Source organism: Numida meleagris, chromosome 3, assembly GCF_002078875.1.
Source record: "Numida meleagris isolate 19003 breed g44 Domestic line chromosome 3, NumMel1.0, whole genome shotgun sequence".
Classification (NCBI taxonomy): Eukaryota; Metazoa; Chordata; class Aves; order Galliformes; family Numididae; genus Numida; species Numida meleagris.
The window spans coordinates 20,861,459-20,886,433 of NC_034411.1; the positions used below are offsets into that span (position 1 = coordinate 20,861,459).

Here is a 24,975-nt window from a genome sequence, read left to right on the forward strand (position 1 = left end):
CCCAATATTTATTTGTTTTTCCTCCTTTTCTTCTACAGAAAGAGGAAAACAACCTGCATTATTTGATAACTTAAACTTCTATGTCTACATTCAAGCAATCTTTTTATTCACTGTACACAAAATATCACCTTGCTTTCCAACTCAAACTGCAGTGCAAACGTGTGATTGCATTGAGAACATAATTTCAAAAATAGGCTGCTTACTGTAAAAGTCTGAGGTTAAAGTTATTTTAACATATAATTTATTAAGGAAGTGGTAAGCCCAGAGGGCATATTATCCTCATTCTTAAAAAGGAAACTCTACCTTCCTGGAAATTGTATTACCTTTTTACATAAAGCGGTCTTTTCACAAAGAGTAGATTCCAGTTCCTTCTCAAGGTCCTTGTAGGACACTTTTAGAATATTCAGGATATCTGGAAAGGTTCCATTATCAGAAAAAGGTTGTGCCTTCAGCTTCAACTCAACAATTAAATTCTGCAGCTTTTGTTTTTCCTGGTGCCAACATTCACACTCATGTTCCATGCGTGTCAACTGTGAAGACAGTTCCTCTGTTTCTTTTATCTGCTGTTGAAAAGCATGATTTTCCTGTATCTTTTCTTCCAGCTTCTGTTTACATTCCACAAATTCTTGAGCAAGTAATTCCCTTGCGTGATCCAACTTTACATTTTCAGTTTTTAATTCCTGACACTCCTGTAATAACATTGTTTTATCTTGCTCAAGACAAGCCACCTGATTAATCAAGACTTGCTCTTTTGCTCTAGCAACCGCTTTCTCCTTGGAAGAAAACTCTAATTTCTCACTCATACCTTTGAGTTCAGTTTTCAACAATAACACAGCATTTTCAAACTCATCCTGGATTTGCATCTTTTCTTCCTCCTTTTCTTCTACAAGTTTTGCTTTAGTCAAATTTGAAGACTCCAGTTCACGGATTCTTTCTTGCTTCTCGTTTGAATCTTTAGCCAAACACTCTTTTTGTGAGGCGAGATCATCTATTTGTGACTGAAGACATTTCAGCTTTTCAGCCATCTCTTTCTTCTCCACTGTTAATGTCTCTGCCTCTGCTTTAGCAGTCTCCAGTCGAACAACTGCATCTTCTAGATTTTCCTCCGACATCTCCAGTTCTCTCTCAAGCCTCTCTACTTTATCTAAAAGAGCATCAGATTTCCATTCATTCTCTTTCAGCTTTTCAGCAATGTGGCGTTTTTTTCTCTCATCAGATTCAATTTTTATTTTCAGCTTCTCGATTCCTTGTCGCATTTGATTTACTTCTTTCTGTGCTGAGTCCAGTCTAGCAGCAAGTTCACCTTTTTCTGTTATCAAGCCTTCCAAAGATTTGGAAAGCTTTGAATTTTCAATTTCCAATGCACTTAGTTTATTCTGAATCACTTCAGATTCTCTCACAAGCACCTCTTTCTCCATGATCAAATCCGCCACTTGGTTTTGGAGCTTTTCTTCTTCCAACCTGAAAGACAATGCATCCTTTTCTAAGCTTTGCAACTTGTATGGAAGGTGATTTTTTTCATCTGATGGCTGATCTGTATCAGATTTTGCAGTCTCAAGCAGATTTATTTGTATCTTTACTTCATTCTCTAACCTTCTAATGATTTCAGCAGAATCCTCCTTGTTGGATTCTAATTCTTTTAATTTCTCTTGTAGCTTCCGATACTCTTGATCTAATTCTTTTTTGTTTTCAGACAAAATATTCCGTTCTTGACCAGTATGGTTTCTCTCAGCTGTGACTGAAACAAGCTGCTCCTGAATGCTAGGAATAGTTTTCCGGTTAGTTTCTCTGTCCCTTTCTAACTGCTGACATTTTGCCTGAAGAATTTCAGCACTACCCTCTACAAATAAGGCATGAGTCTCCATATTAACTTGCTCAGATGTTGTCTGCCTCTGCTCATTTTCAGCTCCGAGAAATAGATCATGACAGTCTCCCTCGGTCACTTCAATATCATCCAGCGTGTTGGTTGTATTAGACAAACTAATTTTATTTATGTTCTGCTTCAAACATATTTTGTCAGGTTCTTTTTCTAAAGACACTACTCCAAGAGATAATTGCTGTTTATTGACAGAAACTGATTCCAGTTTTTCCTTTATGCCACTGTTTCCTTCCTTTTCTACAGCAGTTTCCTCCAGTTCTGCAGAAGTAGAGCTCCCTGGAGTTAACTGTGCATTCTGAAAGTTCACCTGTGAGTTTAATTTCTTGACTTCCATGAGAAAATCAACATTTTCATGGCCTTCTGTTACACAGAACCGGTTTGAACCTTCAACAGTTTTTTGTTTCATCTCTTCCTGATGAGTTTCAGTGTTTATTTCATTTTCAAAGAAATCCTCTGAACTTAAAAATATACTGCTATGAGAAAATGACACTGCACTATCACAATGTGAAGGGCCGGCATTTTTACCTGACATATTTCTACATTCTTCTCCTCTATAAAACGTGTCAGAACAAGCTTCTACTAATTTTGCTTCAGGGGTCTCAGTTATACTTTCATGCACAGCTGTCTCTCCGACAGCTGTTTTCTCCACGGGGATTAGTTTTGGTTTGTTGTTTCTCAGTGCTGGGTTTCCAACAGGCACACGCAGTTGATAAAGACTATCATTTTCTTGTTGAGTGGTCTGCAAAGTTAAAGAATCATATTAAAAACAGAAATGTATACATATAAACAAAAAAAAAAACGAAAGTGAGATTTAAAAATTTTCTTAAGCCATAAAGAATTGAGAATCTGCTTTCCTGTGGAAAGAGTTTACGCTTATGAATACACGTATTTTGGCTGAAAGGCTTTAAAGGTATTGAGGGAGAAATTTCGCCCACTTTTACTGAGGAACTAAATGCAAAGATGTCACATTCCTCAGTGTTTTAGGAAAACAGGTATCCATGTGACACAGTAAAAATTAGTATCACTAATGGGAGAATTGTTTACAATTCACCGCCTTTAGATACTAGGGAATCTTTAAAAGGGACAAGCCCCAAATCAAAGAATCCTTTCTCTCAGTTACCAGAGATGGATTTATATTTGGTGCTATCTCACACTGTCATTTGAAAAATAAAAATGACTAACTCTGAAAACTGAGGACTTGTAAAAAGAACTGGGGTGGAAGGGAGAACCTGAATGATCTGTACTCTACGTACTCCATCTTGAAAGAGCTCCAGCTGCGTATGGTAAAGAACTGTATCTCTTTCTTAGGTGCCTATGTGTCAGTGTGGATACTCTAACTGCTACTTGCGAGCAACACACACAAGTGAAAGATTTTTTTTTTTTTTGTAAGGAACAGTTGCTCAGTGTTGCACAGCTGGCCGAAATGGAAATCTTCAGGATGCTCTGACTGTGAGAGTAGTGTTGAACTATCAGTTCCAGGCCTTTTAGGGTGAACTGGTTGAATACAGCTGTGTGCACAAATGAAGTGGTTCTCCTCCATTCTGAATGTTCTGCCATACACAAGAGTCTTTACAAAGAGCAGTAAAATCTATCTCACTGGTTTTATGCCATCTACAGTGCTGAAAGAAAAGACAGCAAGAACTGACTTCCAAAGTTCTCATTCTCTTAAGTACTTTGAAGGAATTGAAGCTGAACTGAAAATATCTCTTCTGCTACCAGCTAGTTCTGGCTGGCTGTTGGGATTATTTAGGGAATTAGAGGTGTGAAAGCAGTCCTACTTTGCTTGATACGATCCCATGAAGCACAGGCATCTTCAACAGGATGTATTAAATCAGAGAAGACCTACACTTGCAAACATGGTACAGATGCACGTAGTGCACTCGCCCCAACTAACACTGCAGAATCTCGCTCTTTGAACAAAGAGCAAGAAGGGAGCACAACGTGTTACACAATGCTAATGGACAAAAGCTGCTGACTTTTTATTTCTCACAACTGCCTGTGATGCATAAGCCAAAATTGAAGGCTTAAAATATTGTATAATATAATACATATATTATATAATAATAATAATGTAGTATAATCAAATATCATTTTAGTATTATTAAAAAATCATTTTTAATGTGTAAAATCCACATTTGGATTTACCACAAATCAAGGTTTACAAAAAACCTTGTAATTACTTACATTTTCAGTATTAGTGTACAGCAGTGAATGAGAACTTAAATTAAGGACTTGTAGTTGGAGACTTGCTGTTTTAGGGTAAAAAGGCAGATGCTCAGTTTTTCTTTCTTCTGCCAGTTTGCACTCCATCTCTGTACTCAGGTAATTCACTTTCTGCTGCCATTCTTTCTTGACAGTTAGATTTTGTTGTTTATCTATTTCTTTTCTCTCAGAAAGCACAATTTTTTTCAGCTCTTGTATTTCCTCAGTTTTCATATTCTCCTGAATACGAAGTTGGTTTTGAAGCACCCTGATGGCATTCTCATATATCTGACATAGCATTTCAAGTTCTTCAATTCTGTTCTCAGGGTTAGATTTGCTAGGAGTACTGCTCCTGAGCTCTTTAACAGAGTCCAATATGTGACAACTATGATCGTTTTCAACCAGAACTTTAGCTGCATCTTCTGAAATTATTTCTACAGAATTTTTCAGTTGATTAATTTCCTCTGTCCATTTGCACACACCACTATTACAAGAATTATCAACCTTACTTATGTCTGAGAAAGAGGTATCCAGTAAAGAATCTGTAGACTTAGTTTCATCTAATTTAGAGTGTGTATCATTTTGGCTAGAAGATAGTGGTGTTTTCAGAGAATCTATATGAACACTGCTCATACTTGCTGACAATGCAGAATTTTCTGCCTTCAGTATTTTAATACAAGACTGTAGCTCAGTTATCTTTGATACCATACTACAGTGTTGTTCATATAATTTTATATGCTCATTCTGGAAGGAGAAAAACTTCTCTTTTATTTCAGCAAAGTGAGTTTTAACATCTTCACTGGACAGTTTTTTGTCTTCATAGTCAGAACTGGATCCAGTACTGCATTCTTTAGATGTGAAGGATATTTCCTTATTATCACAGCCCATTCTTAAAGCGCTGTTATCATTTTGATCCATAAGTTCATCTTGAAAAGCAGCTTTCTCAGTCCTCAAATTTGTATTGATTATGTTCTCTTTCTCTTCTGTCACTTTATCAATATCTGTGATACCATCAGTTTTTGAATCTTTACATGCAGAAGTGAATGCTATGCTCTCATTCCTCAACCTCTCACAAATTTTCTCCAGTTCACACAGTTTGTTTGTCATTACCTGCAAAGAGGATGACAAAGTCATCTCATCCATTCCTCTTTTGCCACAATTCTGAGAAACATCGTCATCGTTATACTCTAAGTGGCCATCTTCACTTAACACTCCAAGCTGAGAATATGAAGTTTTCAGTTCTTTAACCGACAACAGTTCTTGCTGCAGTGTCTCTTTCTCTCTCACACTTTTCTCAAGTTCTGCTTCCATTCTTTTTAAAGCAGTCTTCAGTTGCATCACTTCTAACCTGTAGTTCTCCAGGGAGATTTCTCTGTCCTCCAAATCCATTTGAAGAAGCTCAAGATTAAGTTGGTATTTATTCAACTCTATATCCTTTTCTTCCATGGTCTTCCTCAACTGGTCTGAACAGAGCCTACTTTCACAACTACAGTCATACGCTAGAAGTTCACTTTTTGTTTCTAGTTCCTTCGCCAATTGTTCCCTGCCTTGAACATACACAGTACCACATTGCTCTTGAATTGCATTTTGCGTTGCCTTGACATTTGGCATTTCCTGTTTTAAACAGTCAAGCTCAGGAGAGGGCACACGTTCAGTGTCAGAAAAATCTGATTGCAGTTGCTGAAGTTCTTGAATCAGATTCTTTTTTATTTCTTCTGAGGCTATTAGCTTATGTAAAATATCTTTATTCTCATTAAGTACCAGATTTTCTTCTTGTTCTAATTCTGCTTTCTTTTCCTCAAATACAATGGTCTGTTCTCTCAGAATGCTCATCACATTTACATTCTCCTCTTCCACCAGTTTATACCTTGCTTGCAAAACCTTCAGTTCTTTTGTGATTTCTTCAGTTCTTGCCTCAATACATTGCTTTTCCTCCTTATGTTTTCTGGACATTTCAGAAATTATTTCTTCTTTTTCCTTTAAACTATTAGAAATATTTCTATTTGCTTCCAGTAAAGTTATTTGGTTTTGTTCAAAGTCTCTGCTTAAATTCTTAAGGGTTGCGTTTTCTCCAGTAAGTTCCTCAATTTCTTTGCTGTATGAACAAATCACTGAAGACATGTCCTTCTTCTCTGAATCCCATGTCTCAGACATGTGCTTCAGCTGTCTTACTGAATCCTCAAGGAATTTATTATTGATCTTTAAATCCTGAAGCTCTGCTTGTTGGTTTTCCAATCTTTCTCTCAGAGACTGCAGTTGCATGTCCTTTTCCTCAATAATAGCAATCGTTTTTTTAATAGATTTCTGGTGCATTGAAATATCTGCTTGCAAGTTACTGATGCGCTGGTCAGTTTCTGCTACAAAGCTTTCACACATCTGTTCTACATCACACGATCTTTCTTCTGTTTCACTCTTGATTTGCAGTAAGCCTTCCTCCTGATGCTGCTGATCTGAGTTCAGCTGGTTTTGATCCCCTGCGGAAATCTCAAGAGAAGAGATCTGATCTTGTAAGACCATTGGATCCTTAGTTTTTTCTATTCCTAGTAGAGCTCTTGCACATCTATGACCCTTGGCAGCAGACTCACTCGCTGCTAGTTGCTCATTATCTAAAACAGTTTTATCCTGACCACTTTGTAAATCACCTTCTCTATCTTCTGTCATTTCTAAAGTATCTTTTGCTTTCACAAGACAGCAGATTTTTTCATATTCACCAAGCAGTTCATGATAATATTGCTCCCTTTGCAATCCTTCACTTGCTGCTAATTGTATCTTCTCTTCTAGTTCACTAACTTGGTTAGTAAGCTGCAATATTTTACAGGACATATTTTCTATGTCTTTACAGTACTTTTTATCAGAACATTCTGCTTCTTGTCGAAGTTCATCACAAACTTTTTTCTGTTCTTCTAATTCTTCACTTTTACATCCTAGCATGTCTCTAAGCTCTTTGATTTCTATGTTCTTCCTGTCTCTTTCAGTTTCCATTATTCTGAATTTCTCACTGTGTTCATGATTTTCAATTTGCTGGCTTTGAAGGGAACTCTCCAATTCACTAATATGAAGCAGCATATCTTCCTTTTCCAACTTAAGTTTATTTATAACATGATCATTTTCATTTTTCCATTGAGAAAAATCATTTGTTTCTTTTTTCAGTTCTTCACATTCCCTCTGCTTGAATCCAAGGAGTCTCTGCAAAGCTTCCAACTCTTCCTCCATTTTACTTATTTTACAGTTTTGTTCTGTAATATGGTTTTCTTTCTCCTTGAGCAGATTTTGAGTAGAATCTTGCTGCTTTTCCTTGTCAGCTAAAGCTAGTTTCAGTTTCTCCAAGGAAAGGGAGCTCTCTTGGTTTTTAAATTTCTCTTCCAGTAATTTCAGCTCTGCTTCCTGAAAAGTATTCTTTTCTGCAACAGAAAACACTGTCAGAACTTTGCTAGACAATATTGGCCAATTTGATAGTTTTGTAATTGAAAAATGACCTCTTTAACTATTTTCAATTACCATTCTAGTGCAGAGTATTACTCTTAAATTACCTCACTGGAAAAAAAGATTATTCATATCTCTTCAGGCTATCAGACACTGTATACTCATAGACCTTGTCCACTTTCAGTTCTACAGTCTGACACAAGTCTGCACTCCAGCCTAGTCAGTACATACTTGTCAGGTAATTATCTGTTGTTTCTGTGCCTCATTTTCACCATTCTTTTTTAAAATACCTGTAACATTCCAGTAGGACCTTCTCTTGGATCAGTCTTCTACTCCTTTCCTGACAAAAAATATTTAATTCTACCAGTCATTTTTCAGATTGCCATAGTTGTTACACTGCTTTGATAAGAATCAAATAGTAGAGAACAATAAAAAGACACTACATTCCACTAGACAGCTGGTAAGAGATGCAAATTGTCAGTCAAAAACAAATTAACAGTTGAAAGGCAATGATAAATTTGGTGGATAATTTTCAGGAGAAGAGAACCAAATTCAAAAGTCTTCCTTCTGAAATCTCACATGAATTTTGAATTCACAGAATTCACAGAATTTGAATGCAGAGAAACAAGTGGGAATCTATAACCTCTCATCTGATTCTGCAGAACTATGAAGTATATTTTATATTTCAACTTAATTTCTGTAAAAATGTGCTCTCAATTAGGACCAAACACTGTAAGGAACACCCAAATATCAGTGCTTACATAGCATTTTCCTTCTTTCTTTTTTTTTCTTTTTTTGAGAATTCAAACACAATAATATGAAAACAGAAGTTTTCTGGTTAAAATATATTCTATGAAATTCTTTTTGCTGCTAAGTTCAGCATGCTTCAGTTACTTTCAAAATTATATATCTTCAGAAATTGCATACGCTTAGACAAAAATTCATTTTCACATTGGTCAAAGTTAAAAATATCATCATAATCATATCCCACAGTGGAAACCTTTTTTCTCAATTCACAATCAGGCTTACAGTGTTGCAGCAAACATGCATTGTTAAGAATGTAACAGGGGACCTGCACATTTAAAAATATAACTCACTTTTCATCTCTTCTGCAAAATTCTGGCTCTGCTTTAGAGATTGCTTGACTGTTTGTAGTTCTTCTTCAAGCTGGTGGATTTCTCGCAATTTTTTTTCATACTGTGAGTCAAGAAGATTTTTCTCCTTCTTCACGTCCTAAAATAAAATCAAGACCATGTTTCATATACTTTTTCAAGAAGATCAAAGAACTCTGTTCATTTAACTCAGAAGGAAGTTATTCCTCTAAATCCTCTCTGGGTAGCTGGACTTGGGTTCCTAAGCACTGCCTGAGAACATTAACTGAACATGAGCTTAACTATTTGATAGTATCTCAGGGACGCTGCCAGTTGACATTGTTAGGTACCCATTGTTTGCATACAGCAAACAGCTCCACATGACATAGCTCAAGCAGACAGGATAGAACATATCCTACAAAATCAGGGTTGAGTAAGGCTGTTTTTCCTAAAGCAACAAATGAAACAAACCCCCTAAAATAGCATCAAAATTAAAAAGAAAATTATAGATTAAATTTCACTTACCATCTCACATAGAAACAACTTCCCATTAAAGCAAAAACACATCATAGCAGCAACAAAGCTCATGTTTTGTTTAGAAGTGCTTATTCTTTCAAGGAGTTGTTTTGCCATTAAGAGTACTTTCTTCCAAATAAACTGAGTTTAAAAACTTTATATAAAATCAACAATGCAATACCATTGCATCTCGGAAAACAAAATAAAAGTTCTTTCAATGAAGTGAATTCTTTTTCTCCAAACTCCTGTGCTGCTGGACGACAGATGGCATTGCACTGGCATGGCCCAATTGGAAACAGGTCGTCTATTATTCATCCATTTACTACTAGCAGATGGACAGCAATCCACAAAAGCCAAGCTCAAGAAACAGAAAGGTCTGGATGAAAAATATTAAAAGCTTGCTGGCATGGCAGGCTTGTTTCTGAAACAACCTAAATAAATCATCCTCAGAATATGATTAAAATTGTCACTGTCATAAACAGTTAACTTCCCTTCTACTCATAGTCCTCCTCACTCAGAGTTAAAAAAAAAAGTCACAACATTTTCAAGGAACAAAGATTTCTAGCAATCCCAACAACAATTTTTCAAGTTACAGGTACCAAAATGTCCTGCATTCCAAGTGCTGTATGAAAATACAAGTGCAGGAACTAAACATGCCTGTTCATTAGAAAACCTGGGGTGATCTATTGACAGAAGAGCAAGCAAGTTTAAGAAATGAAAACAGCTGAGAAGTCCAATTATTTTGATTCAGTGCAAAACATTCCCAATTAACAGCATTCAGCAAAACCCAGGAAGCCATAATTTAATCGAAGAACCTGATAACAACTTGCCATTTGCATTTTCCAAAGCTATAAAAAATAAAATCAATTTGGTTTTGATCCAGTTGATGATTCTACTTGTATGATGCTTTACTCAATTTAACCATTCTACAACTATGCCTTGAAAAAAAATCTAAAACTAAACGGAACTCCAGAAACTATACACAGGTAGTACTACTGGTCAGGATAAACTCTTCAGTGGGCAGACTAAGCAGCTTAGGGACAGACTGACCAATTTTTTCATGAACAGCCATGGGTTTGCTTGCACCATCAAAATGTAAGCCGTATCTCAAGATGCCATAACTGCTACACCACAGAGATATCACAATTGCAAAGCTTACCAGGCCTTAAACTAAACATATCTAGTCTGTCTCACAAGCACATCTATTTTGCAACATTTTGAAACGTCAGTCTTACACAGTAAGGACTGAACACAGCAGTGGATTAACCACCGTAAAACAACGGTATTCTCCAATTAGTGGTAGAACATTATTGCAAGATTCTATACCTTTCTCTACAGTAAAGCTAAAGACACTGCAACTTCATTCTCATTTTCTACTGCTACAAATAAAACCTACAGTCAACAAAAACTCCAAGACATCAAAACAATTTTATGTATTTTTTTTTTGTGTTATACTCATTTATGATAGAGGATGACAACCCAGGTCTTAAGTTTTGCTAACATATACCACAGTATTGTATGCAAGTCAAGACAGATAGAAGACCGCAGCATTACTGATCTCTTCAAGTATTACTATACCTTGAGATTCAGCTTCTTTATAAATGTATCACTCATGTTCTAAAACAATATCACTGTCACCAGCTGTTTAATTGTCTGGCCAAGACAAACAAGTACAAAGAAAAGCATGATCACAGTGACAGACCAATAAGATGGATAAAGGACTGGGAGATAAAAAGCAGCACTATCAAGAATTTGCAGTAAAGAAGGTATCCCCACAAATTAAGATCCTCTCTGTCAGCAGAATCCCAAGGAAAAAAAAAACAAAACACAAAACAAATCTCTGGTATCAAATCTAGCCTTATTCTTTAATTTCAAAGCAAGAAAAGGCATGTAACATTTGCCTGTAATATTTGCTATACATGATTTCTTTTTTTTTCCTCCATTCTCTTTTTCAGTATGAAAGATTACATTGAGAATGTGCAGAAGGTTACTAGAGGCTTTCCTATTTTGTTATACATCAGAAAAACAAAAGTGCTCTTGATTAGCATTAACACTAGAAGGCACTTTACTCGTGCGAAGGAGGACTATCCAGCATCGAGGCCAAGTGGCATGGAACAGTCCATATCTGTACCACTAAAACCTTGTATCTTCCAAAACAGGTGGCTGTAACCAAATTGTTTGCTGGGAATGGCCCTTGGCTCATGTGAACTCTCAAACTGTGCCTGGAAATTGTACAAGAGTACTAGTCAGCTGGGCCAAAGCCATGAGAAATAGTGTTCTAACAATTAACAGCTTAAATAGCCACATTCCAATAACTGGGAATGTTTCCAGACATTGTAATCTACCAGCACGAATGTACCTAAACTAAAGTTTCACAATATACTAAAGCTGTATCAGTGTTTGTGCTGATCTGCTGGGGAAAAAAAAAAAAAAAAAAGCTACGTTTCTTCAGATTTATGCACAAAATTTGCCAGAATTTTTGGCAGAAATTTTATCAGATTATTTTATATCTGCTCATAACAACAGGCAACGAGCAAGATAAGAGTGTCAAAACCAGATTTTTGACATAGATTCTGTAGGTTTATTTCATAGACTCCATAGGTTTTTTTTGCTTTAACTGGAAGCAGAAAACAAAAAAATTCCATCACCTAGGGGTTCATATCCTAGCACAACTGTAACCGTTTCAAGTGTAGATTTTCTGCTACTTAAGCAAAACAATGTAACTGAAAAGACAAAGGCACATTAGAGAGGGAAAGTTTTCTGCCCCTGTGAATATGAGGTTGCATGCTAACAGTTGAAGATCTGAATTTATCTTAACTTTGAGGAAAGTGTTTAGAGCAGTGTAAACATCTTGGATTCTGCTTCCTTTTAGAAAAATGAGTTGTTTCAAGACAACATAGTGAGTCTCTGCATAAAATTTTTTAAGTTTGGTAGTATGCACCAATGGTTGTAGAATTTACTGCTAAAGTCAAACACACACTTATGTATTTTTATTTCAGGACTAAAAGCAGGAATATCTTAAAACAAGAGCCTACATTTGCTAAAAGAAGTCAAACGTGAACTAGAAGAGTATTGATAGAATTATTGTATATCAATTGCACAAACTGTATTAATGTACGTAAAATTAGTGAAGATCTAACTTTTGTATTATGAAGACAATTCATAAAAAGTGTCTAAAGATAGATTATAGACAGTCCTAATATTCACATACAGATTGGAAATTTATGATATAAACTCTGTTACTCCTCTGCATTTGTTACCTCGAAGCTTCTTGTGAAATCAGTTTCCTTAGCCTGGGCTGCTAATAAAGCCTGTTCTGCTCTGCACAGCTTCTGGGTAAGATCGCTGGTATCATGTTCCAAGCGTTGTTTCACTGCCATTACCTGTAAGAATATTTAAAATTTTCATTTTTTTTCTTTAGAACTCCCATGCATAAACTCTAAAATTCTATTACAAAGTAAAACAAAACTACATCACTTTATGCCACCTTGGACCTAAGGTTGCTGTACTGTGATTTAGAAAACAACTCCTTATTGCCTTTCTGCCCCTATACCTCTGACCAGAAAGGTGGCATATCTCTAAAATACATATAGATTGTCTGAGACAAATTAGTACATCCAATTAGCAGCTACATCACCACCGTGTAGGTGATATGACTGTAGGATATAAATGAGATTGAAAGTATAACAGCCTTTTTGCTAGGCTATGTGAATCAGAAATTAAGCACCACTGCTGCACTTCTCATTTCATGGGCAGCGTCTTAGAGAAACTGAATAAATCTTTCCTCTTTCAAAGTAGTCCTATAAGGCTCCAGATTTAAAAGAAAGGAAATATGATGAGCTAGTCAAAATAGGAAAACAAAAAAATATACAGTTCTATTTATAATATAATAATTCTGAGGTCATGGGGTAATAAATCAGCTTTCTTGAAGAAAGAATATAAAGTACCTATTTTTCTATGTGAAACCAATTTCTTCAGCAGCACAGGCTCAAGAAAAACACGTACTAAAAGCCTACCGTGAAAACATTTATCAATGTATTCACAGAAGTAAGTTTGTAAAATAAAACAAGCCTGCAAGAAAGCAGTTCTTACCTTCAGAAGTACTGTTCTAGTTCAGTCTCCTTGCTAATGGGGCTTCTCACACAACTTTCAAAGACTCGAGACCCTTTTTAATAGTTCAGCTAGCTCTGCTGCTTAACAGCTGCTGTCGTGAGCATTCTGACCCTTAACACATGTGGTTTTTAGTCATCCTCTCTTTTAGGCATATGCTGCATTATAGCTTCCTTAAAATTGTGGTTCTGTCACAACTAATTTGACCTAATGACTAGTTGCTGCCAAAACTGGAGAAGACCTCCCCGGTATTCAAGTTCCTCCTCACACAAGCCCTGACACTAATCTGGATTTTGTGGAGAGTCAGTTCAAACTGATGAAAAACTCTTATGCCCGCATACACATACACTTTTTGTTTTCTTTGCTTTTTTAGATCTAGTACCAGTTCTCTGCAGGTTCTCTGCAGTGCACTTGCACTCATCTGAAGGATGTACTTTAAAGGAAGTAACAGGAGTGCATGACCAAGAGTGTATGAAATAGGGCTGTAGTTCCAAGAGTCAACTGACTACCTGTGGGTCAGCCTAGCTCTACCATCAGGCTGCACCTCTGCCTCTTGTGATCTGCCATCGTTATTCTTCTCTCATCCAACAGATCTATTTTAGTTGTACTGTTCTCCTTCCCTGTGGAAAGTGGACTAACCCCAAACCTTTTAAACCCTGTAATTCACATTTAAATTCACAGCACTTCAGTGAGAAATGGTAAATACAAAACAACTAATACAAACTGCACAAAATATTAATCTAAGTCCCCACATTGATTATTATTTGCTTTGTGTAGAATTAAGGCAGTGTTGTTAAGACCACTAAATTCTAGCTGTAGTAGATGATTTTAATATAAAAATCCTACTTGGTCGAATTCTGCCTGCAGAGCATTGAAGTCGTTTTTAGCTTGCTGTAGCTCCTGATTCAGTTTGTTTCTTACATCACCATTCTGCTGATCCAGCTTTTGCAAGGAACGTTGCTGACGAGAGAGTTCCTAGAAGACAGTGGTAGAGTAGCAAAGAAATAAATACATGAAACAGCAACAAGTCCATATTTTTGTTACTGGAGCTCTAACAAAATGATACTGATTTGCAGATACTGCCAGCTCAGAAACACTCCTCCTACGCAATAAATAATTTGAAAACAACTTTGGTACGTGCTGCAAGTTTCATGTGGACAAGAATGGTTCTAACCCGACTGGTGTCATCTGCTTAAAAACTCCATGATAGCAGCATTCATATCATGAAAAGGAGGAAAAAAACCTCTAGATCTAGTGAAAGTAACTATTAAAATTTGTTATCTTTAAGATGTGTTTCAAATAAGCATCACTTCATGCTACAAGTGGACAAAATCAACTCTTCTTTACCATTACTTATATACCATACTGTAGATGTGATTTCCCTGCCCCCCATAAGGGAATTAAAACTTGTTCGTAGAATAATAACCAGCATGTGACTAATCAACAAGAGACTCTAACAAAGACAGTCTTTTGTGAAAATGGCACAAACCAGACTTTCTGCAACATACAGAAGAACAATACAGTTCACATGGATCCTACAACACAACAAGTAGGCATCAATTAAAAACAATCATGATTGCAATTTCCATTGGGTCTGTTCTTATGCCTTTGGATATTACAGTTGTAATTCTGTATAAATTGCAGCACTGATCATTGCTAAGGTGGGTGTGTAACAAATGCATATTTTTAGCATTCTTCTACATAGAATCTGATATAGATAAATCTGTAATTACATTCCCACACAAGGTGACTGAAGCTCTCTATAATTTAGAAAGAAAAGATGTGACAACAGCTTGGTGTCCCTTTAGCTAATGTTAATTACTAATACAGAGTAAAGTACCTACTAGATCTAAAGAGCTCTTCTGCAAACCTCTGGTCAGGAATACTTCTTGAGTGCATGCAAGAAGGCCATGTGGACCCTAGTGAACTTATTAATGAAGAGATTAAGTCAATGTCTTTATGTCCCATAGCAATACAATAATTATTTCTAAAGCTGAGGGACTGAAAACACTTTGCCTTTTAAGACGTAAGAATATAAGAGAGAAACTGCAAAAGACCTTCCTTTCTTAGATGAACACTCAAAACAACAAAAACGTACTTCCTTTAGTTTCAGATGTCCAAAAGTTAGCTACCTACCGCTAAGCTTACAGGGGAGGCTCTCTTCCATTCTCAGCAAACATTCAGATATACTGCGAAGACAAACATCTAAGCAGCCAGAATTTCCTGCCTTCTGGAGGTGCCTCTGACAACACAAGGTAAAGCAGAGGCCTAAATAATTAGCTTAGGTGGATATCTAAATTTCAAATGCCAGATATCAGGGAAGATATAAATTCCACCTTTTCAGTTTGGAGCTTGGATGTAAACTTTCAAATGAAAATTGACAGAAAACATTTGAAATTATGTACTGATGCAAGTGCAACTCTGAAACCAGCTTGTGTTACCAGCTAAGAAAAACACTTTAGAAGCCCCAGGCCCATGTCTTTATGGAAATTAATTAAACACAAATTGAAAACACACCTGCCTCATAGAAGCTGAAATGGAATAAGAAACCTGCAAGTGAGCTTTTACAGGACAGAATTCAGTAGGACTGGGACCAGGATTTAGGTTTCAAGGAATGAAAAATCCCAACCAAGTAAAGTATACAGATGAGAATTTCCAAGATTTTCCATTCCACGGGTATTCAAAGATCAATTCTTACATGGCACCTCCAGACACGGTTCTGTTTATCTTTGAGATCCTGGGTTAGATTTTGTAAAACTGCTTTTTCACTCCAGCATCATTAGCAGTATTGTCCACCAGTTACTCCAGCAGAACTCCTCTGCCAGTGATTCAATCTTTTCTAAGGATACCTCAGATAAAAGCTTTCAGGACAAACATTTGACACAACAGCAGTTGTCTTCATGACAACCTTCTTCCAAGTCCCTAAAGCAAACTTAAAATGCCTACCCAAAATATCATTATCACTTCCCAATCTGAGTAATCTTCTGGATTTCCCAGCACTGATTATGTTTAGACCTAATCTGAATCAGTGTTAATCCCAAACCAAACTTCACTGTGGAAAATTTCCTGGGATACTGCTATACTTTTTCTCTCTGCAATAGTTGGCAAAAAGAGAAAGCTAAGGACAGGTATGCTAATCTTATACTTTATCATCTTCTGAGCACTCACCAAGATTAGAAGAGAGACACAATTCTCAAGAAATTTGTTTGTCACATGTGAGATGCAGGAAAAGTTAACTCAGATTCCACACAAATAACTGAGTTATTAAGTTTGAACTCACATATATAGCAAGTGGTCAATGTAATCTTGCAATGTTTCTTGCATATTTGCATTTCAACCATGCCTCTCAGACAGACTGTCTAATATCTAATGAATACTAATAAATAATCTTGCATCTCTCTGGCATCCCTTCCCCTCCGCAGGGATGTGTTCTCAGTTTTTCCAATTTCCTTTGAAACTTTTACCTATTAAGTGTGATTGCAATTAACCAGAAAGTAGTTACAAAAAAAACCAACCCCCCCCCCCCCAAAAAACAAAAACAAAACCAGGCCATGTGATTTTATCTCCTCAGTAAGACAAAATTTAAAAAAGCTCTTCTCTTACCTCTTGGTATTCTTTTTCCTTTGCCTTTATTTTCTGCTCCAAGGACAGACGAGCACTCTCAGCATTTTGTCTTTGACAATTCAGTTCTTCTGACAATCTTTTCATCTTTTGCTCCATTGTTTGGACCTAAAACAATCAAGTCCAATGTTAAAAGTGGAAGTTTTATTTTAGTTCATATCCATTCAAATAAAAAGACCAATTCACTTACTACAATTGTTCTAGCATTCAAATTACCTATAGTGTAACTCTCCATGGTATCAGAAATTCTTAGTAATCCAAGGTACTAAACACACTCTTCCTTATGTTGGTGATAAGTTTATCTTGAGAAGATAAACACAGAAACATTTTTTCCTATCCTGTTGATGAGTCAAGGAAGTAGAAAAAAAATGTAAGAAAATAGATGAAAATATGAAGATTCAAATAATTATGACTTCTGCCCTATTTTCCTATTTGTCAAATGCTGTGAAAAGGGACTTCAGGAAGGTACTGCAACTCAAATAATCAGTAAGAAGAAAGTTTCACACTGGTTACCTTCTACAGTTTGAATTCAATGATTTTAAGAAGTGGTATTCTCTATTTTGCATGATTATCTGCAAAAATCTGAATGGTTTTGCTTTTATGTATTTTATATTTAAATACACTCAAAATTATTGACTAAATAAATAGAACAAATTATTTTTTTAAAACTTTATTCAGTATATCTATGTATGTAAATTGCTTAGGATTAGGTCATGAAATCACATTTTAAGATTAGATATTTTCTCAATATCATCTTGAATGGCATTTTAACCCATATTTTAGTTTACACAAGTTGTTTAAAATACAAATTCTATGCCATCACAACATACTGTAGTTTAGGCAGCAGATACTGATTTTCAGCAAAAGTTGTGCGATAAACTCTTTAAGGCTAAAACTTACCACCAGGTGTCATTGTGGCTCTACACAACTTAATCTGAAACTATTTTTTCAGAATTCCAGCCAAACTTGCCTGAAGGCCACACGTAAAGGATGAAAAGTATTTCTTCAAGTAGAGTAAGAGCCTTTCAGAAAATGGACATCTGCTTATGAATAGTTACACCTGCTTATGAGTACTTACAGGTAATACGTAAATCAACATTTTCTTCTCAAAACTGGATCCTCAGCAAATGCTCAAGAGAGTTTTCAGGGTATCCTGATTCTTACTAAAATGGCTGAAAGCTGACACACATTAATACTGGGGTTGAACTGTAAGGACAGTCAGAAGATGTGCAATGCAATATCTCACCTGTGCAGTAGCTTGATCAAATTGAGTCTTTGTTTGAGTCAGTTTATCTCTGGTTTTGTTCAAGACTTTGTCTTTCTCTGTTAATTCCAGTTTCATTCTGTCCAGCTGAAGTTCAGCCTCTTGATGCTTATTCATATGGGATTTCTTCTCTTTTTCTAGAGCTTGCAGTTGTTGTTCTAGGTCTTTAATGTTGGAATTTAGCTCTGAATTTTAAAAACAGTCAAGATTAAGGATATTTCCTTTATGACTTCCAAGGGTCTATAAATTCTGAAATACTGAGGAGGTTTGATAACAATCTAATGCCTGACAAAGGCAGACATTGTAAAGCGTTCAGCAAGCAGAAAACAAAAATTCAGCTGAAACTATCAAGACTGAAGGATAGATGACTAAATCTACCAGTTCCACTTTGTAACATAGGAGAGCAAAGGAAAATGCAAAGCCGGGCCCAAATGCTGCAAAGGCAAAGACAATTTGTTCTCCTGCTATTGGTTTTTCCTTTGTTGTTTTTTAAAATACAGAAACACATCTCTGGATAAATATTTTTAGTTCAATTGTGTTTATTTTTAAAGGAAAGACATCCACTACCAACATTTGTTTGGGACAACTGTGAGCCTTTGCTTCAAAGAGACTTTTCAACTACTGAGCACCTGCAAATAGAGTACTTTACTTTTCAATGTTTTTTCTTGTCCCTAAAGCTACACTTATAGAAAGTTAAACTAAGTGATCCTGTCACAGTATTAATCAGCAAGAGTGTGTCTTCCAAAATCACAACACTGCTTTGTGATAAAAAGCATTAGTCAGCTACAGAACTGTAATTAAGAATTACTATTAAGAGGTTATACAAATTTTTTTTTCATTTTTTTTTTAAACATAAAAACCTGTTATCCTGATGCTGAATTTATAAGGCTTCTAAACTGGAAAATATAGCCCAGGCCAAAATTTCACATGCAGGCAATTAAATAAACAGTCCAGAAAATACAGGAACTGATTTAAAAAAACCTACAAGAAACAGCTAGTGGAAAAACTGGTCCAAATAGCAGATTTAAGTAAGTGACTACCATAACCAAGCAAATATCTGTTCTCTTCCAAGAATCAGAAAGAAAGTCTTTCTTCATGTCAACATGCACAAAATTAGACAATACTTTACTTTTTCTTTGGATTTTTGGCATCACTCTGTGCTGAGTTTCCTGTAATGTTCGTCACAGACCAATTTAATTATGTACTAAGCATGTTTAATCAATGAATTTTTAAACACGGACGCTGCTCAGCATAGATCTCAATAGTCATTCAAAATTAAGGAAACAATATAATTGAATTTAACACTGAAATGTGATTAAATCCTGAAAAGTTTTAAAAGAATTGTTCCAAAAGCAATGGCATTATTAGAGAAGGCTATCCTCCTTTAATTTTTATGCGATGTCCCCTGCTCACCCAAAAATACAGATTCTCTCCTAACTCTCACACCCCCTATGTAAAAGATACCACAGCTTATGGATAATCTCCATGTACCGGCTGATCATCATGAATACACACACAAGTAGCCAACTGGGCTAGCTGCCAAAGGAAACAACAGGTACCTTTCCCTCAATAAGGCACCAGTTCTGATAACTCCCTTCTATCCACATGCTATCTCTCATGAAACCATAAGCCTCTGGATTTTAAAGAGATACATCAGATACCTTGGTTCTGTGCTCTTAGCTGGATAATGAGCGAAGAGTTACAGTTCTCAGAAAAGCTGTTGTCGTGCTTGTTCTTCCCTGATGTTATACTTGAATTTGCTTCTTTTTCCCATGGAAAATAGGGTGTTGAAGAACTTCTCTTTGCAGGGGTTTCTTGATTTCTAGATGGTGTTTTTTCTTGTTGCCATGAAAACACAGATGAAGAAGCCTGATGCCGAGCAATCTCCCTGTGACTCAGAGAGCTTTGTTGAGGATAAGGCTGATTTATTTTCTGTGACCGAGAAAAAAAGAGATGTAACTTTATACAGTTATAACAAAATAATCCATTTATTAAAAAACTAGATAATAGGTTGTGATCATTTCACATTATTGTGACAATGCACATCATCCATCAGTGCAAATTACTCATTGATATTGCTACTTTTATACTACATAAATCAAATTATTTTAATTCAAGCATAGAAACATACTAGGTACTTATCAACACAGATCAGGATCTCCAAGACAAAGAGTCTGATTAGGTAATACCTTCTATTTTTTTTTTCTATGGAAGCTACAACAGCTACAAAGAGCACAATAACACTGTTTGACAGAGCAACTACTCAGCAACAAAGCATTATTTTTCAACATAGTCACCACAACTAGTTATGTATATTCCACTTCTAGTGACAAGAGGAGACTGAATTTAGGTGCCCATCACAGTGATTCAGTCATTTCACTTTGAAATGCCCTATCAATTCATTGGAAAATATTAGAATCATAGAAAATCCCAAGTTGGAATAGACTAACAATCATTATCAAATCCAACTCTGGGCTCCACACAGGACCACCCAACATTCAAACCTTATGTCTGAGAGCGTTGTCCAAACACTTCTTGACTTCTGACAGCTTGGTGCTGTAATCACTCTGCTGGAGAGATATTGTCTGTATCTGATGATCTTTATAGTACTATTCTTTTTATCAATTCCTTTTCAGACTTGTTCTGACCTTAGTTTAAACATATATATTTGCTTAATTTTTGAGGGCTTTTACATCTTAGTCATTTACTGGCTTCAGAGATCCTCTAAGATACTTCCTACTGCTTAGACATTTAAAAACTGTACTGATTTTTGTTTGCTGGGTAAGTTATATCTCATAATCTTTTCAAGACTATTTTATTATCCTATCACATTTAAGATGCCCAAACTGGCACCATTTTCACTTGTTCTTCATTGTCCATACATCACTGATTTTGAAGGTTGTGCCCTCCTTTCTAATGTTCTTTGTTTTGCTATTTGATTATGCTGGCTTTAGATTACTTTTAAATAGTAATAAATAACTTTTTAAAAAATATATTCTCATTATACTTTAATTATACTTTTAAGTGATAAAAAATATACTTCACTTGGTTTCCACTCAATTTTCCAAGTTTAATCAGTATTAACTTTCTTAGATATCACACATGCCGTTTTCTAAATATACTTACCTTAACCTGGATGGTTCTCAGTTCTAACTCTAGCTTCTTTCTTTCTTGTACTTCTTTCTTATATTTTTCTTCTAATTCTTCAAACTTAGCATCTACAAAGACATGATGAATACTTATTCAAAATATAACAATACACAGGTGTTATTTTAAATCGCTAATTTGAAGATATAAACGATGCTTTGATGTGGATACAGAGGTTTTAAGTGTTAAAATTAATATGTACAATAATAGTCTAAGTCAAAAACAGTCTTATAAAGAACACAAATGACTGCTGACAATTTTAAAGAACCTATACTATGTGAAAGAGAAGAAATTTGCTCTTCGCTATGTGAAATAAACAGCTGACACTAGGAACAAGCATTCAAAAAACTGTTGCAATCTGTTGATAAATACTCCTATTACTACTCCATGTCCACCAGTGTAGTACTTAAAAGGTTTAGTATTTGTTCAGTCCACACTAATAATTTTTAAAGTTGGAGTTTATGGTGTTATGAACCAAGCACCCTCAAAATAAGCTATATAATATGGACTAGGCAAGACAATACACGTGTGATGTTCAAAACATCTCTCCCACCTTCCAAGAAAATTGACAGTGCTATATGAAGAAAAAAAATCATTACCATTATGACTTTGAACCGGTGTTAAAGGAGCATTAAAACTTTTCTGTGGAGTACCACTGAATGACAAATCTGTTGCAATCAACATCTGCTGACTTCTCTCAAGCTCACATTTGTATCTGTTTAGGAAAGAAGCAGAAAGAGAAGCTACAAATAGAAACTAAAAAGCTAGAGGTCAATTATCTATTTTAAGAGCCTGAAATACGCAAATAAATGATGTAATTTCAAGTACTGAATTTAAAAATCATTTCTGAACAAGTGTTTTTTTTTTGTGTGCATGAAATGTTGAAGCTCATCCCTGGAAACCTCAGCGTTAGTTTAGAAGTCATACAGTAACTACTGCCAATGGAACAGCAATGTCAGTCCTGCCTAGCAAGGACAGGTTGACAAGACAATGGTTCAAGGCTGCAGTCCATAATTGTAGTAACTTCACAACTTCCCAACTGATTTTTCCTTACATTTTATAACACAAAGTTAAGAATTTTTCTCCCAGTAGGTTATCAGTTGCTACGAAGTGATAAATAACATTACACAATCAGTTAGTGGATTCTTCCTTGATGGATCTCAGCAATACTTGGCATAAGGTTGATGTTTCTACATATCATAACTTGTTGAAATTTAGAATGTTCTCAGAATGGCAAAATACCTCAGGTTTCCTTTGTTTTCGCAAAATGGGGAAAGAAGGGGGAAAAAAAGCGGGAGGCTTCTTTCTGTTTTCTCCTCTAACAGCTCCCTCTTTATTTGCTTCTATAAGGACAGTAAGAAGTACACCTTTCAGCAACTGAGGGAAGTAAACACATTTCATGCTGTGAAGACAAACTTTAAACAAAAACTGGCATCACTGACTTATCTCAGAGAGAGATAATTCCACATTATTATTATCAGCGCAACACTGTGTGTGTGCACAATACTCAACTTTATTGACACGTATGTTTCAGAAATACTTTTAAGAACTGAGCATATGTCTAGTATGAGAAAAAGTTCGAGAGATGATGATGTTCACTTCACTGGGGGAACAAGAGGGTGGAGAGCAACCCCATGGAAAGGGATCTCGGGATTCTGAATGACAGCAAGTTAACATGAGCGAGTACTGTGCACTGGCAGCCAAAAGGGCCTATTCATACTCTGGTATGATAGGTAATGGTTGCTTTGGTGCAGCCTTTCCTCAGGCACTGTCTGTAGTTCCGGGCACCACATAATATTTGTGTCCTTATAAAGACATAAAGCTATCAGCAAGAATCCAAAGGAGGGCTACAGAAATGGGGAAGGGGCTAGAGGGCAAGATGCATGATTTATTCAGCCCAGAGAAGAGCAGGCTGAGGGGAGGCTTCAGATGGCTGACTGCTCCCTCACCAAGAAAGCACAGGAGCAAGTGCTGATCTCTCCAGCAACAACAACAGGAGATGAGAAAATAGTCTGGTAGGGTCTTAGGAAAAGGTTTTTCCATCAGAGGCTCCCCAGAGCAGTAGTCACAGCCCCAAGCCTGCTGGAGTTCAAGAAACATTTGGACAATGCTATCAGACACAGGATTTGCATTTTGAGTGGCTCTACGTAGAGCCAGAATTCGGAATCAATCCTTGTGGGACCCTTCAACTCAGGATGTTCTGTGATTCTTTATAGACAGCACGCTCATACAGCCCCTGTGCCATAAATCTAATAATATTTAGAAGTTGAGGTGTTTTTCCATCAACTTCACTGTAACAAGGACAAAGAAATAGTACAAACAATTATCTGGAACCACAGCTACAGAAGCGTACAGTTGGATAGGCCACATATCAATACAAAGGCAGTGTTTTCTCTATAACAAGAAGTATGCATTTCAGCAAAGCTGAGACATCTAAATCTCCCCCAAACCTCTATTTTAGTAGATAATGCAGTAAGAATCACTTTATCTCCATCAACTGGACGTAGTTATTCAGACACAGCACCACTGCTTCCGGAAGTTTCTCCTTCCACTCGAAGAAATGTTCACCCTTTCTTCTTCCAGCTGTCATAATTTTAAGTAGACTTGATCTTAAGTTATCCATACACTCCTCTTACAACTCCAAGCCCTTTGCAAAGTAATTCGCCAGTACTAACTCATTTTTTGCTAATGTAGAATGAATGTTTCCTAAGATGTTGCATAATTCCCCACAAATTAGGGGCAAACCATAGGTGATCACTGCTTCAAGTTGCACACAGATCTACGTAAGAGCTCATATATAGATATGTAAAAACAAGATGACGTTTTGAAATTTTGGTCACAGAATTTGAACATGTAAGATGAACAGAAACTGAAAGACCATAAAGGCTACATGAAAAGAGGAGAAAATAACAACTGATTGTAGGTTAGGTGAAACAAAGCAAGTCCTCACCTTACCTTTTCAGTTCTTGTTCTAATCTTTCAATTTCTTTTTTGCTGGAACTCAGCTGCCCTGACAGAATGTTGACTTGAGATTCTTTCACTTGAAGATCATGTGAATTTTTCTGCTTTGCTTTGTCAAGGCTATCACACAATTCCATCAAACTTTGGTTCTCTCTCTTTAGAATTGCAGTTTCATTTTTTTCATCTTCAACCTAGTTGGAATATAAACCATTTCAAAAAGGCTTCATCTTATCTACACTTAAAATAATAATTACACAGTTTACATACTGTTATTTTCTTCCTAATATTTCACAACCCTAACAGTACCAAAAACCTCAGACAAAAATACTTTCCAAACATTCTTGGGTTTAGACATAAACACATTTCTTAGAATTCAGCTCAGTCACAATAATACCCAATTTACTGACTAGACATAATCACATCAAAAATTCATTAGCTCTTAAATACTGGTCTACACCAGTTTACAGTCTTCAGTGATTGTCTCACTTCTCTTTCTATCCACTAAGCTTTAGTTAGTAAAAGCATTCTGATTGCTAAAGGGAAAGTGTACAGCTATTAGAAAGGGTTGCAGTTTAGTGTTGGAAATAGGTCCTGACAGCAGAGATTTCCTTCTGGTCTCCTTCAGCCTCTGAGTCAAACTACAGCCACCTCCTGCTCAGCAGTAACTACTGGGAAGTAAGGACACCAGAACTTCTCTCAGCTTCACCTCCAGCTGAGCAGTATTAAGTATTAGCTGCTGCTTCTAAAAAAGTTTCAAAATT

The 24,975-nt window shown here is 36.1% G+C and overlaps 1 protein-coding gene across 8 annotated transcripts in view; it reads right to left on the reverse strand.

Moving 5' to 3' along the window:
* CENPF (centromere protein F) overlaps positions 1-24,975 on the reverse strand; it is a 43,957-nt gene that overhangs the window by 8,603 nt on the left and 10,379 nt on the right. For 5 of the 8 annotated variants that reach the window (XM_021390024.1, XM_021390022.1, XM_021390026.1 and 2 more), the window contains exons 3-13: positions 24,209-24,405; positions 21,853-21,968; positions 21,233-21,324; positions 19,768-20,038; positions 18,089-18,291; positions 16,825-16,950; positions 14,068-14,196; positions 12,372-12,494; positions 8,602-8,737; positions 4,064-7,482; positions 324-2,618 (exon numbers count right to left, since the gene is read on the reverse strand). In XM_021390024.1, coding sequence (XP_021245699.1) covers positions 324-2,618; positions 4,064-7,482; positions 8,602-8,737; positions 12,372-12,494; positions 14,068-14,196; positions 16,825-16,950; positions 18,089-18,291; positions 19,768-20,038; positions 21,233-21,324; positions 21,853-21,968; positions 24,209-24,405 — 7,107 coding nt within the window. Of the gene's footprint in view, positions 1-323; positions 2,619-4,063; positions 7,483-8,601; positions 8,738-12,371; positions 12,495-14,067; positions 14,197-15,357; positions 15,462-16,824; positions 16,951-17,058; positions 17,233-18,088; positions 18,292-19,767; positions 20,039-21,232; positions 21,325-21,852; positions 21,969-24,203; positions 24,406-24,975 lie in introns of those variants that run through there. The other 3 variants (XM_021390027.1, XM_021390028.1, XM_021390029.1) reach the window with 3 other exon arrangements.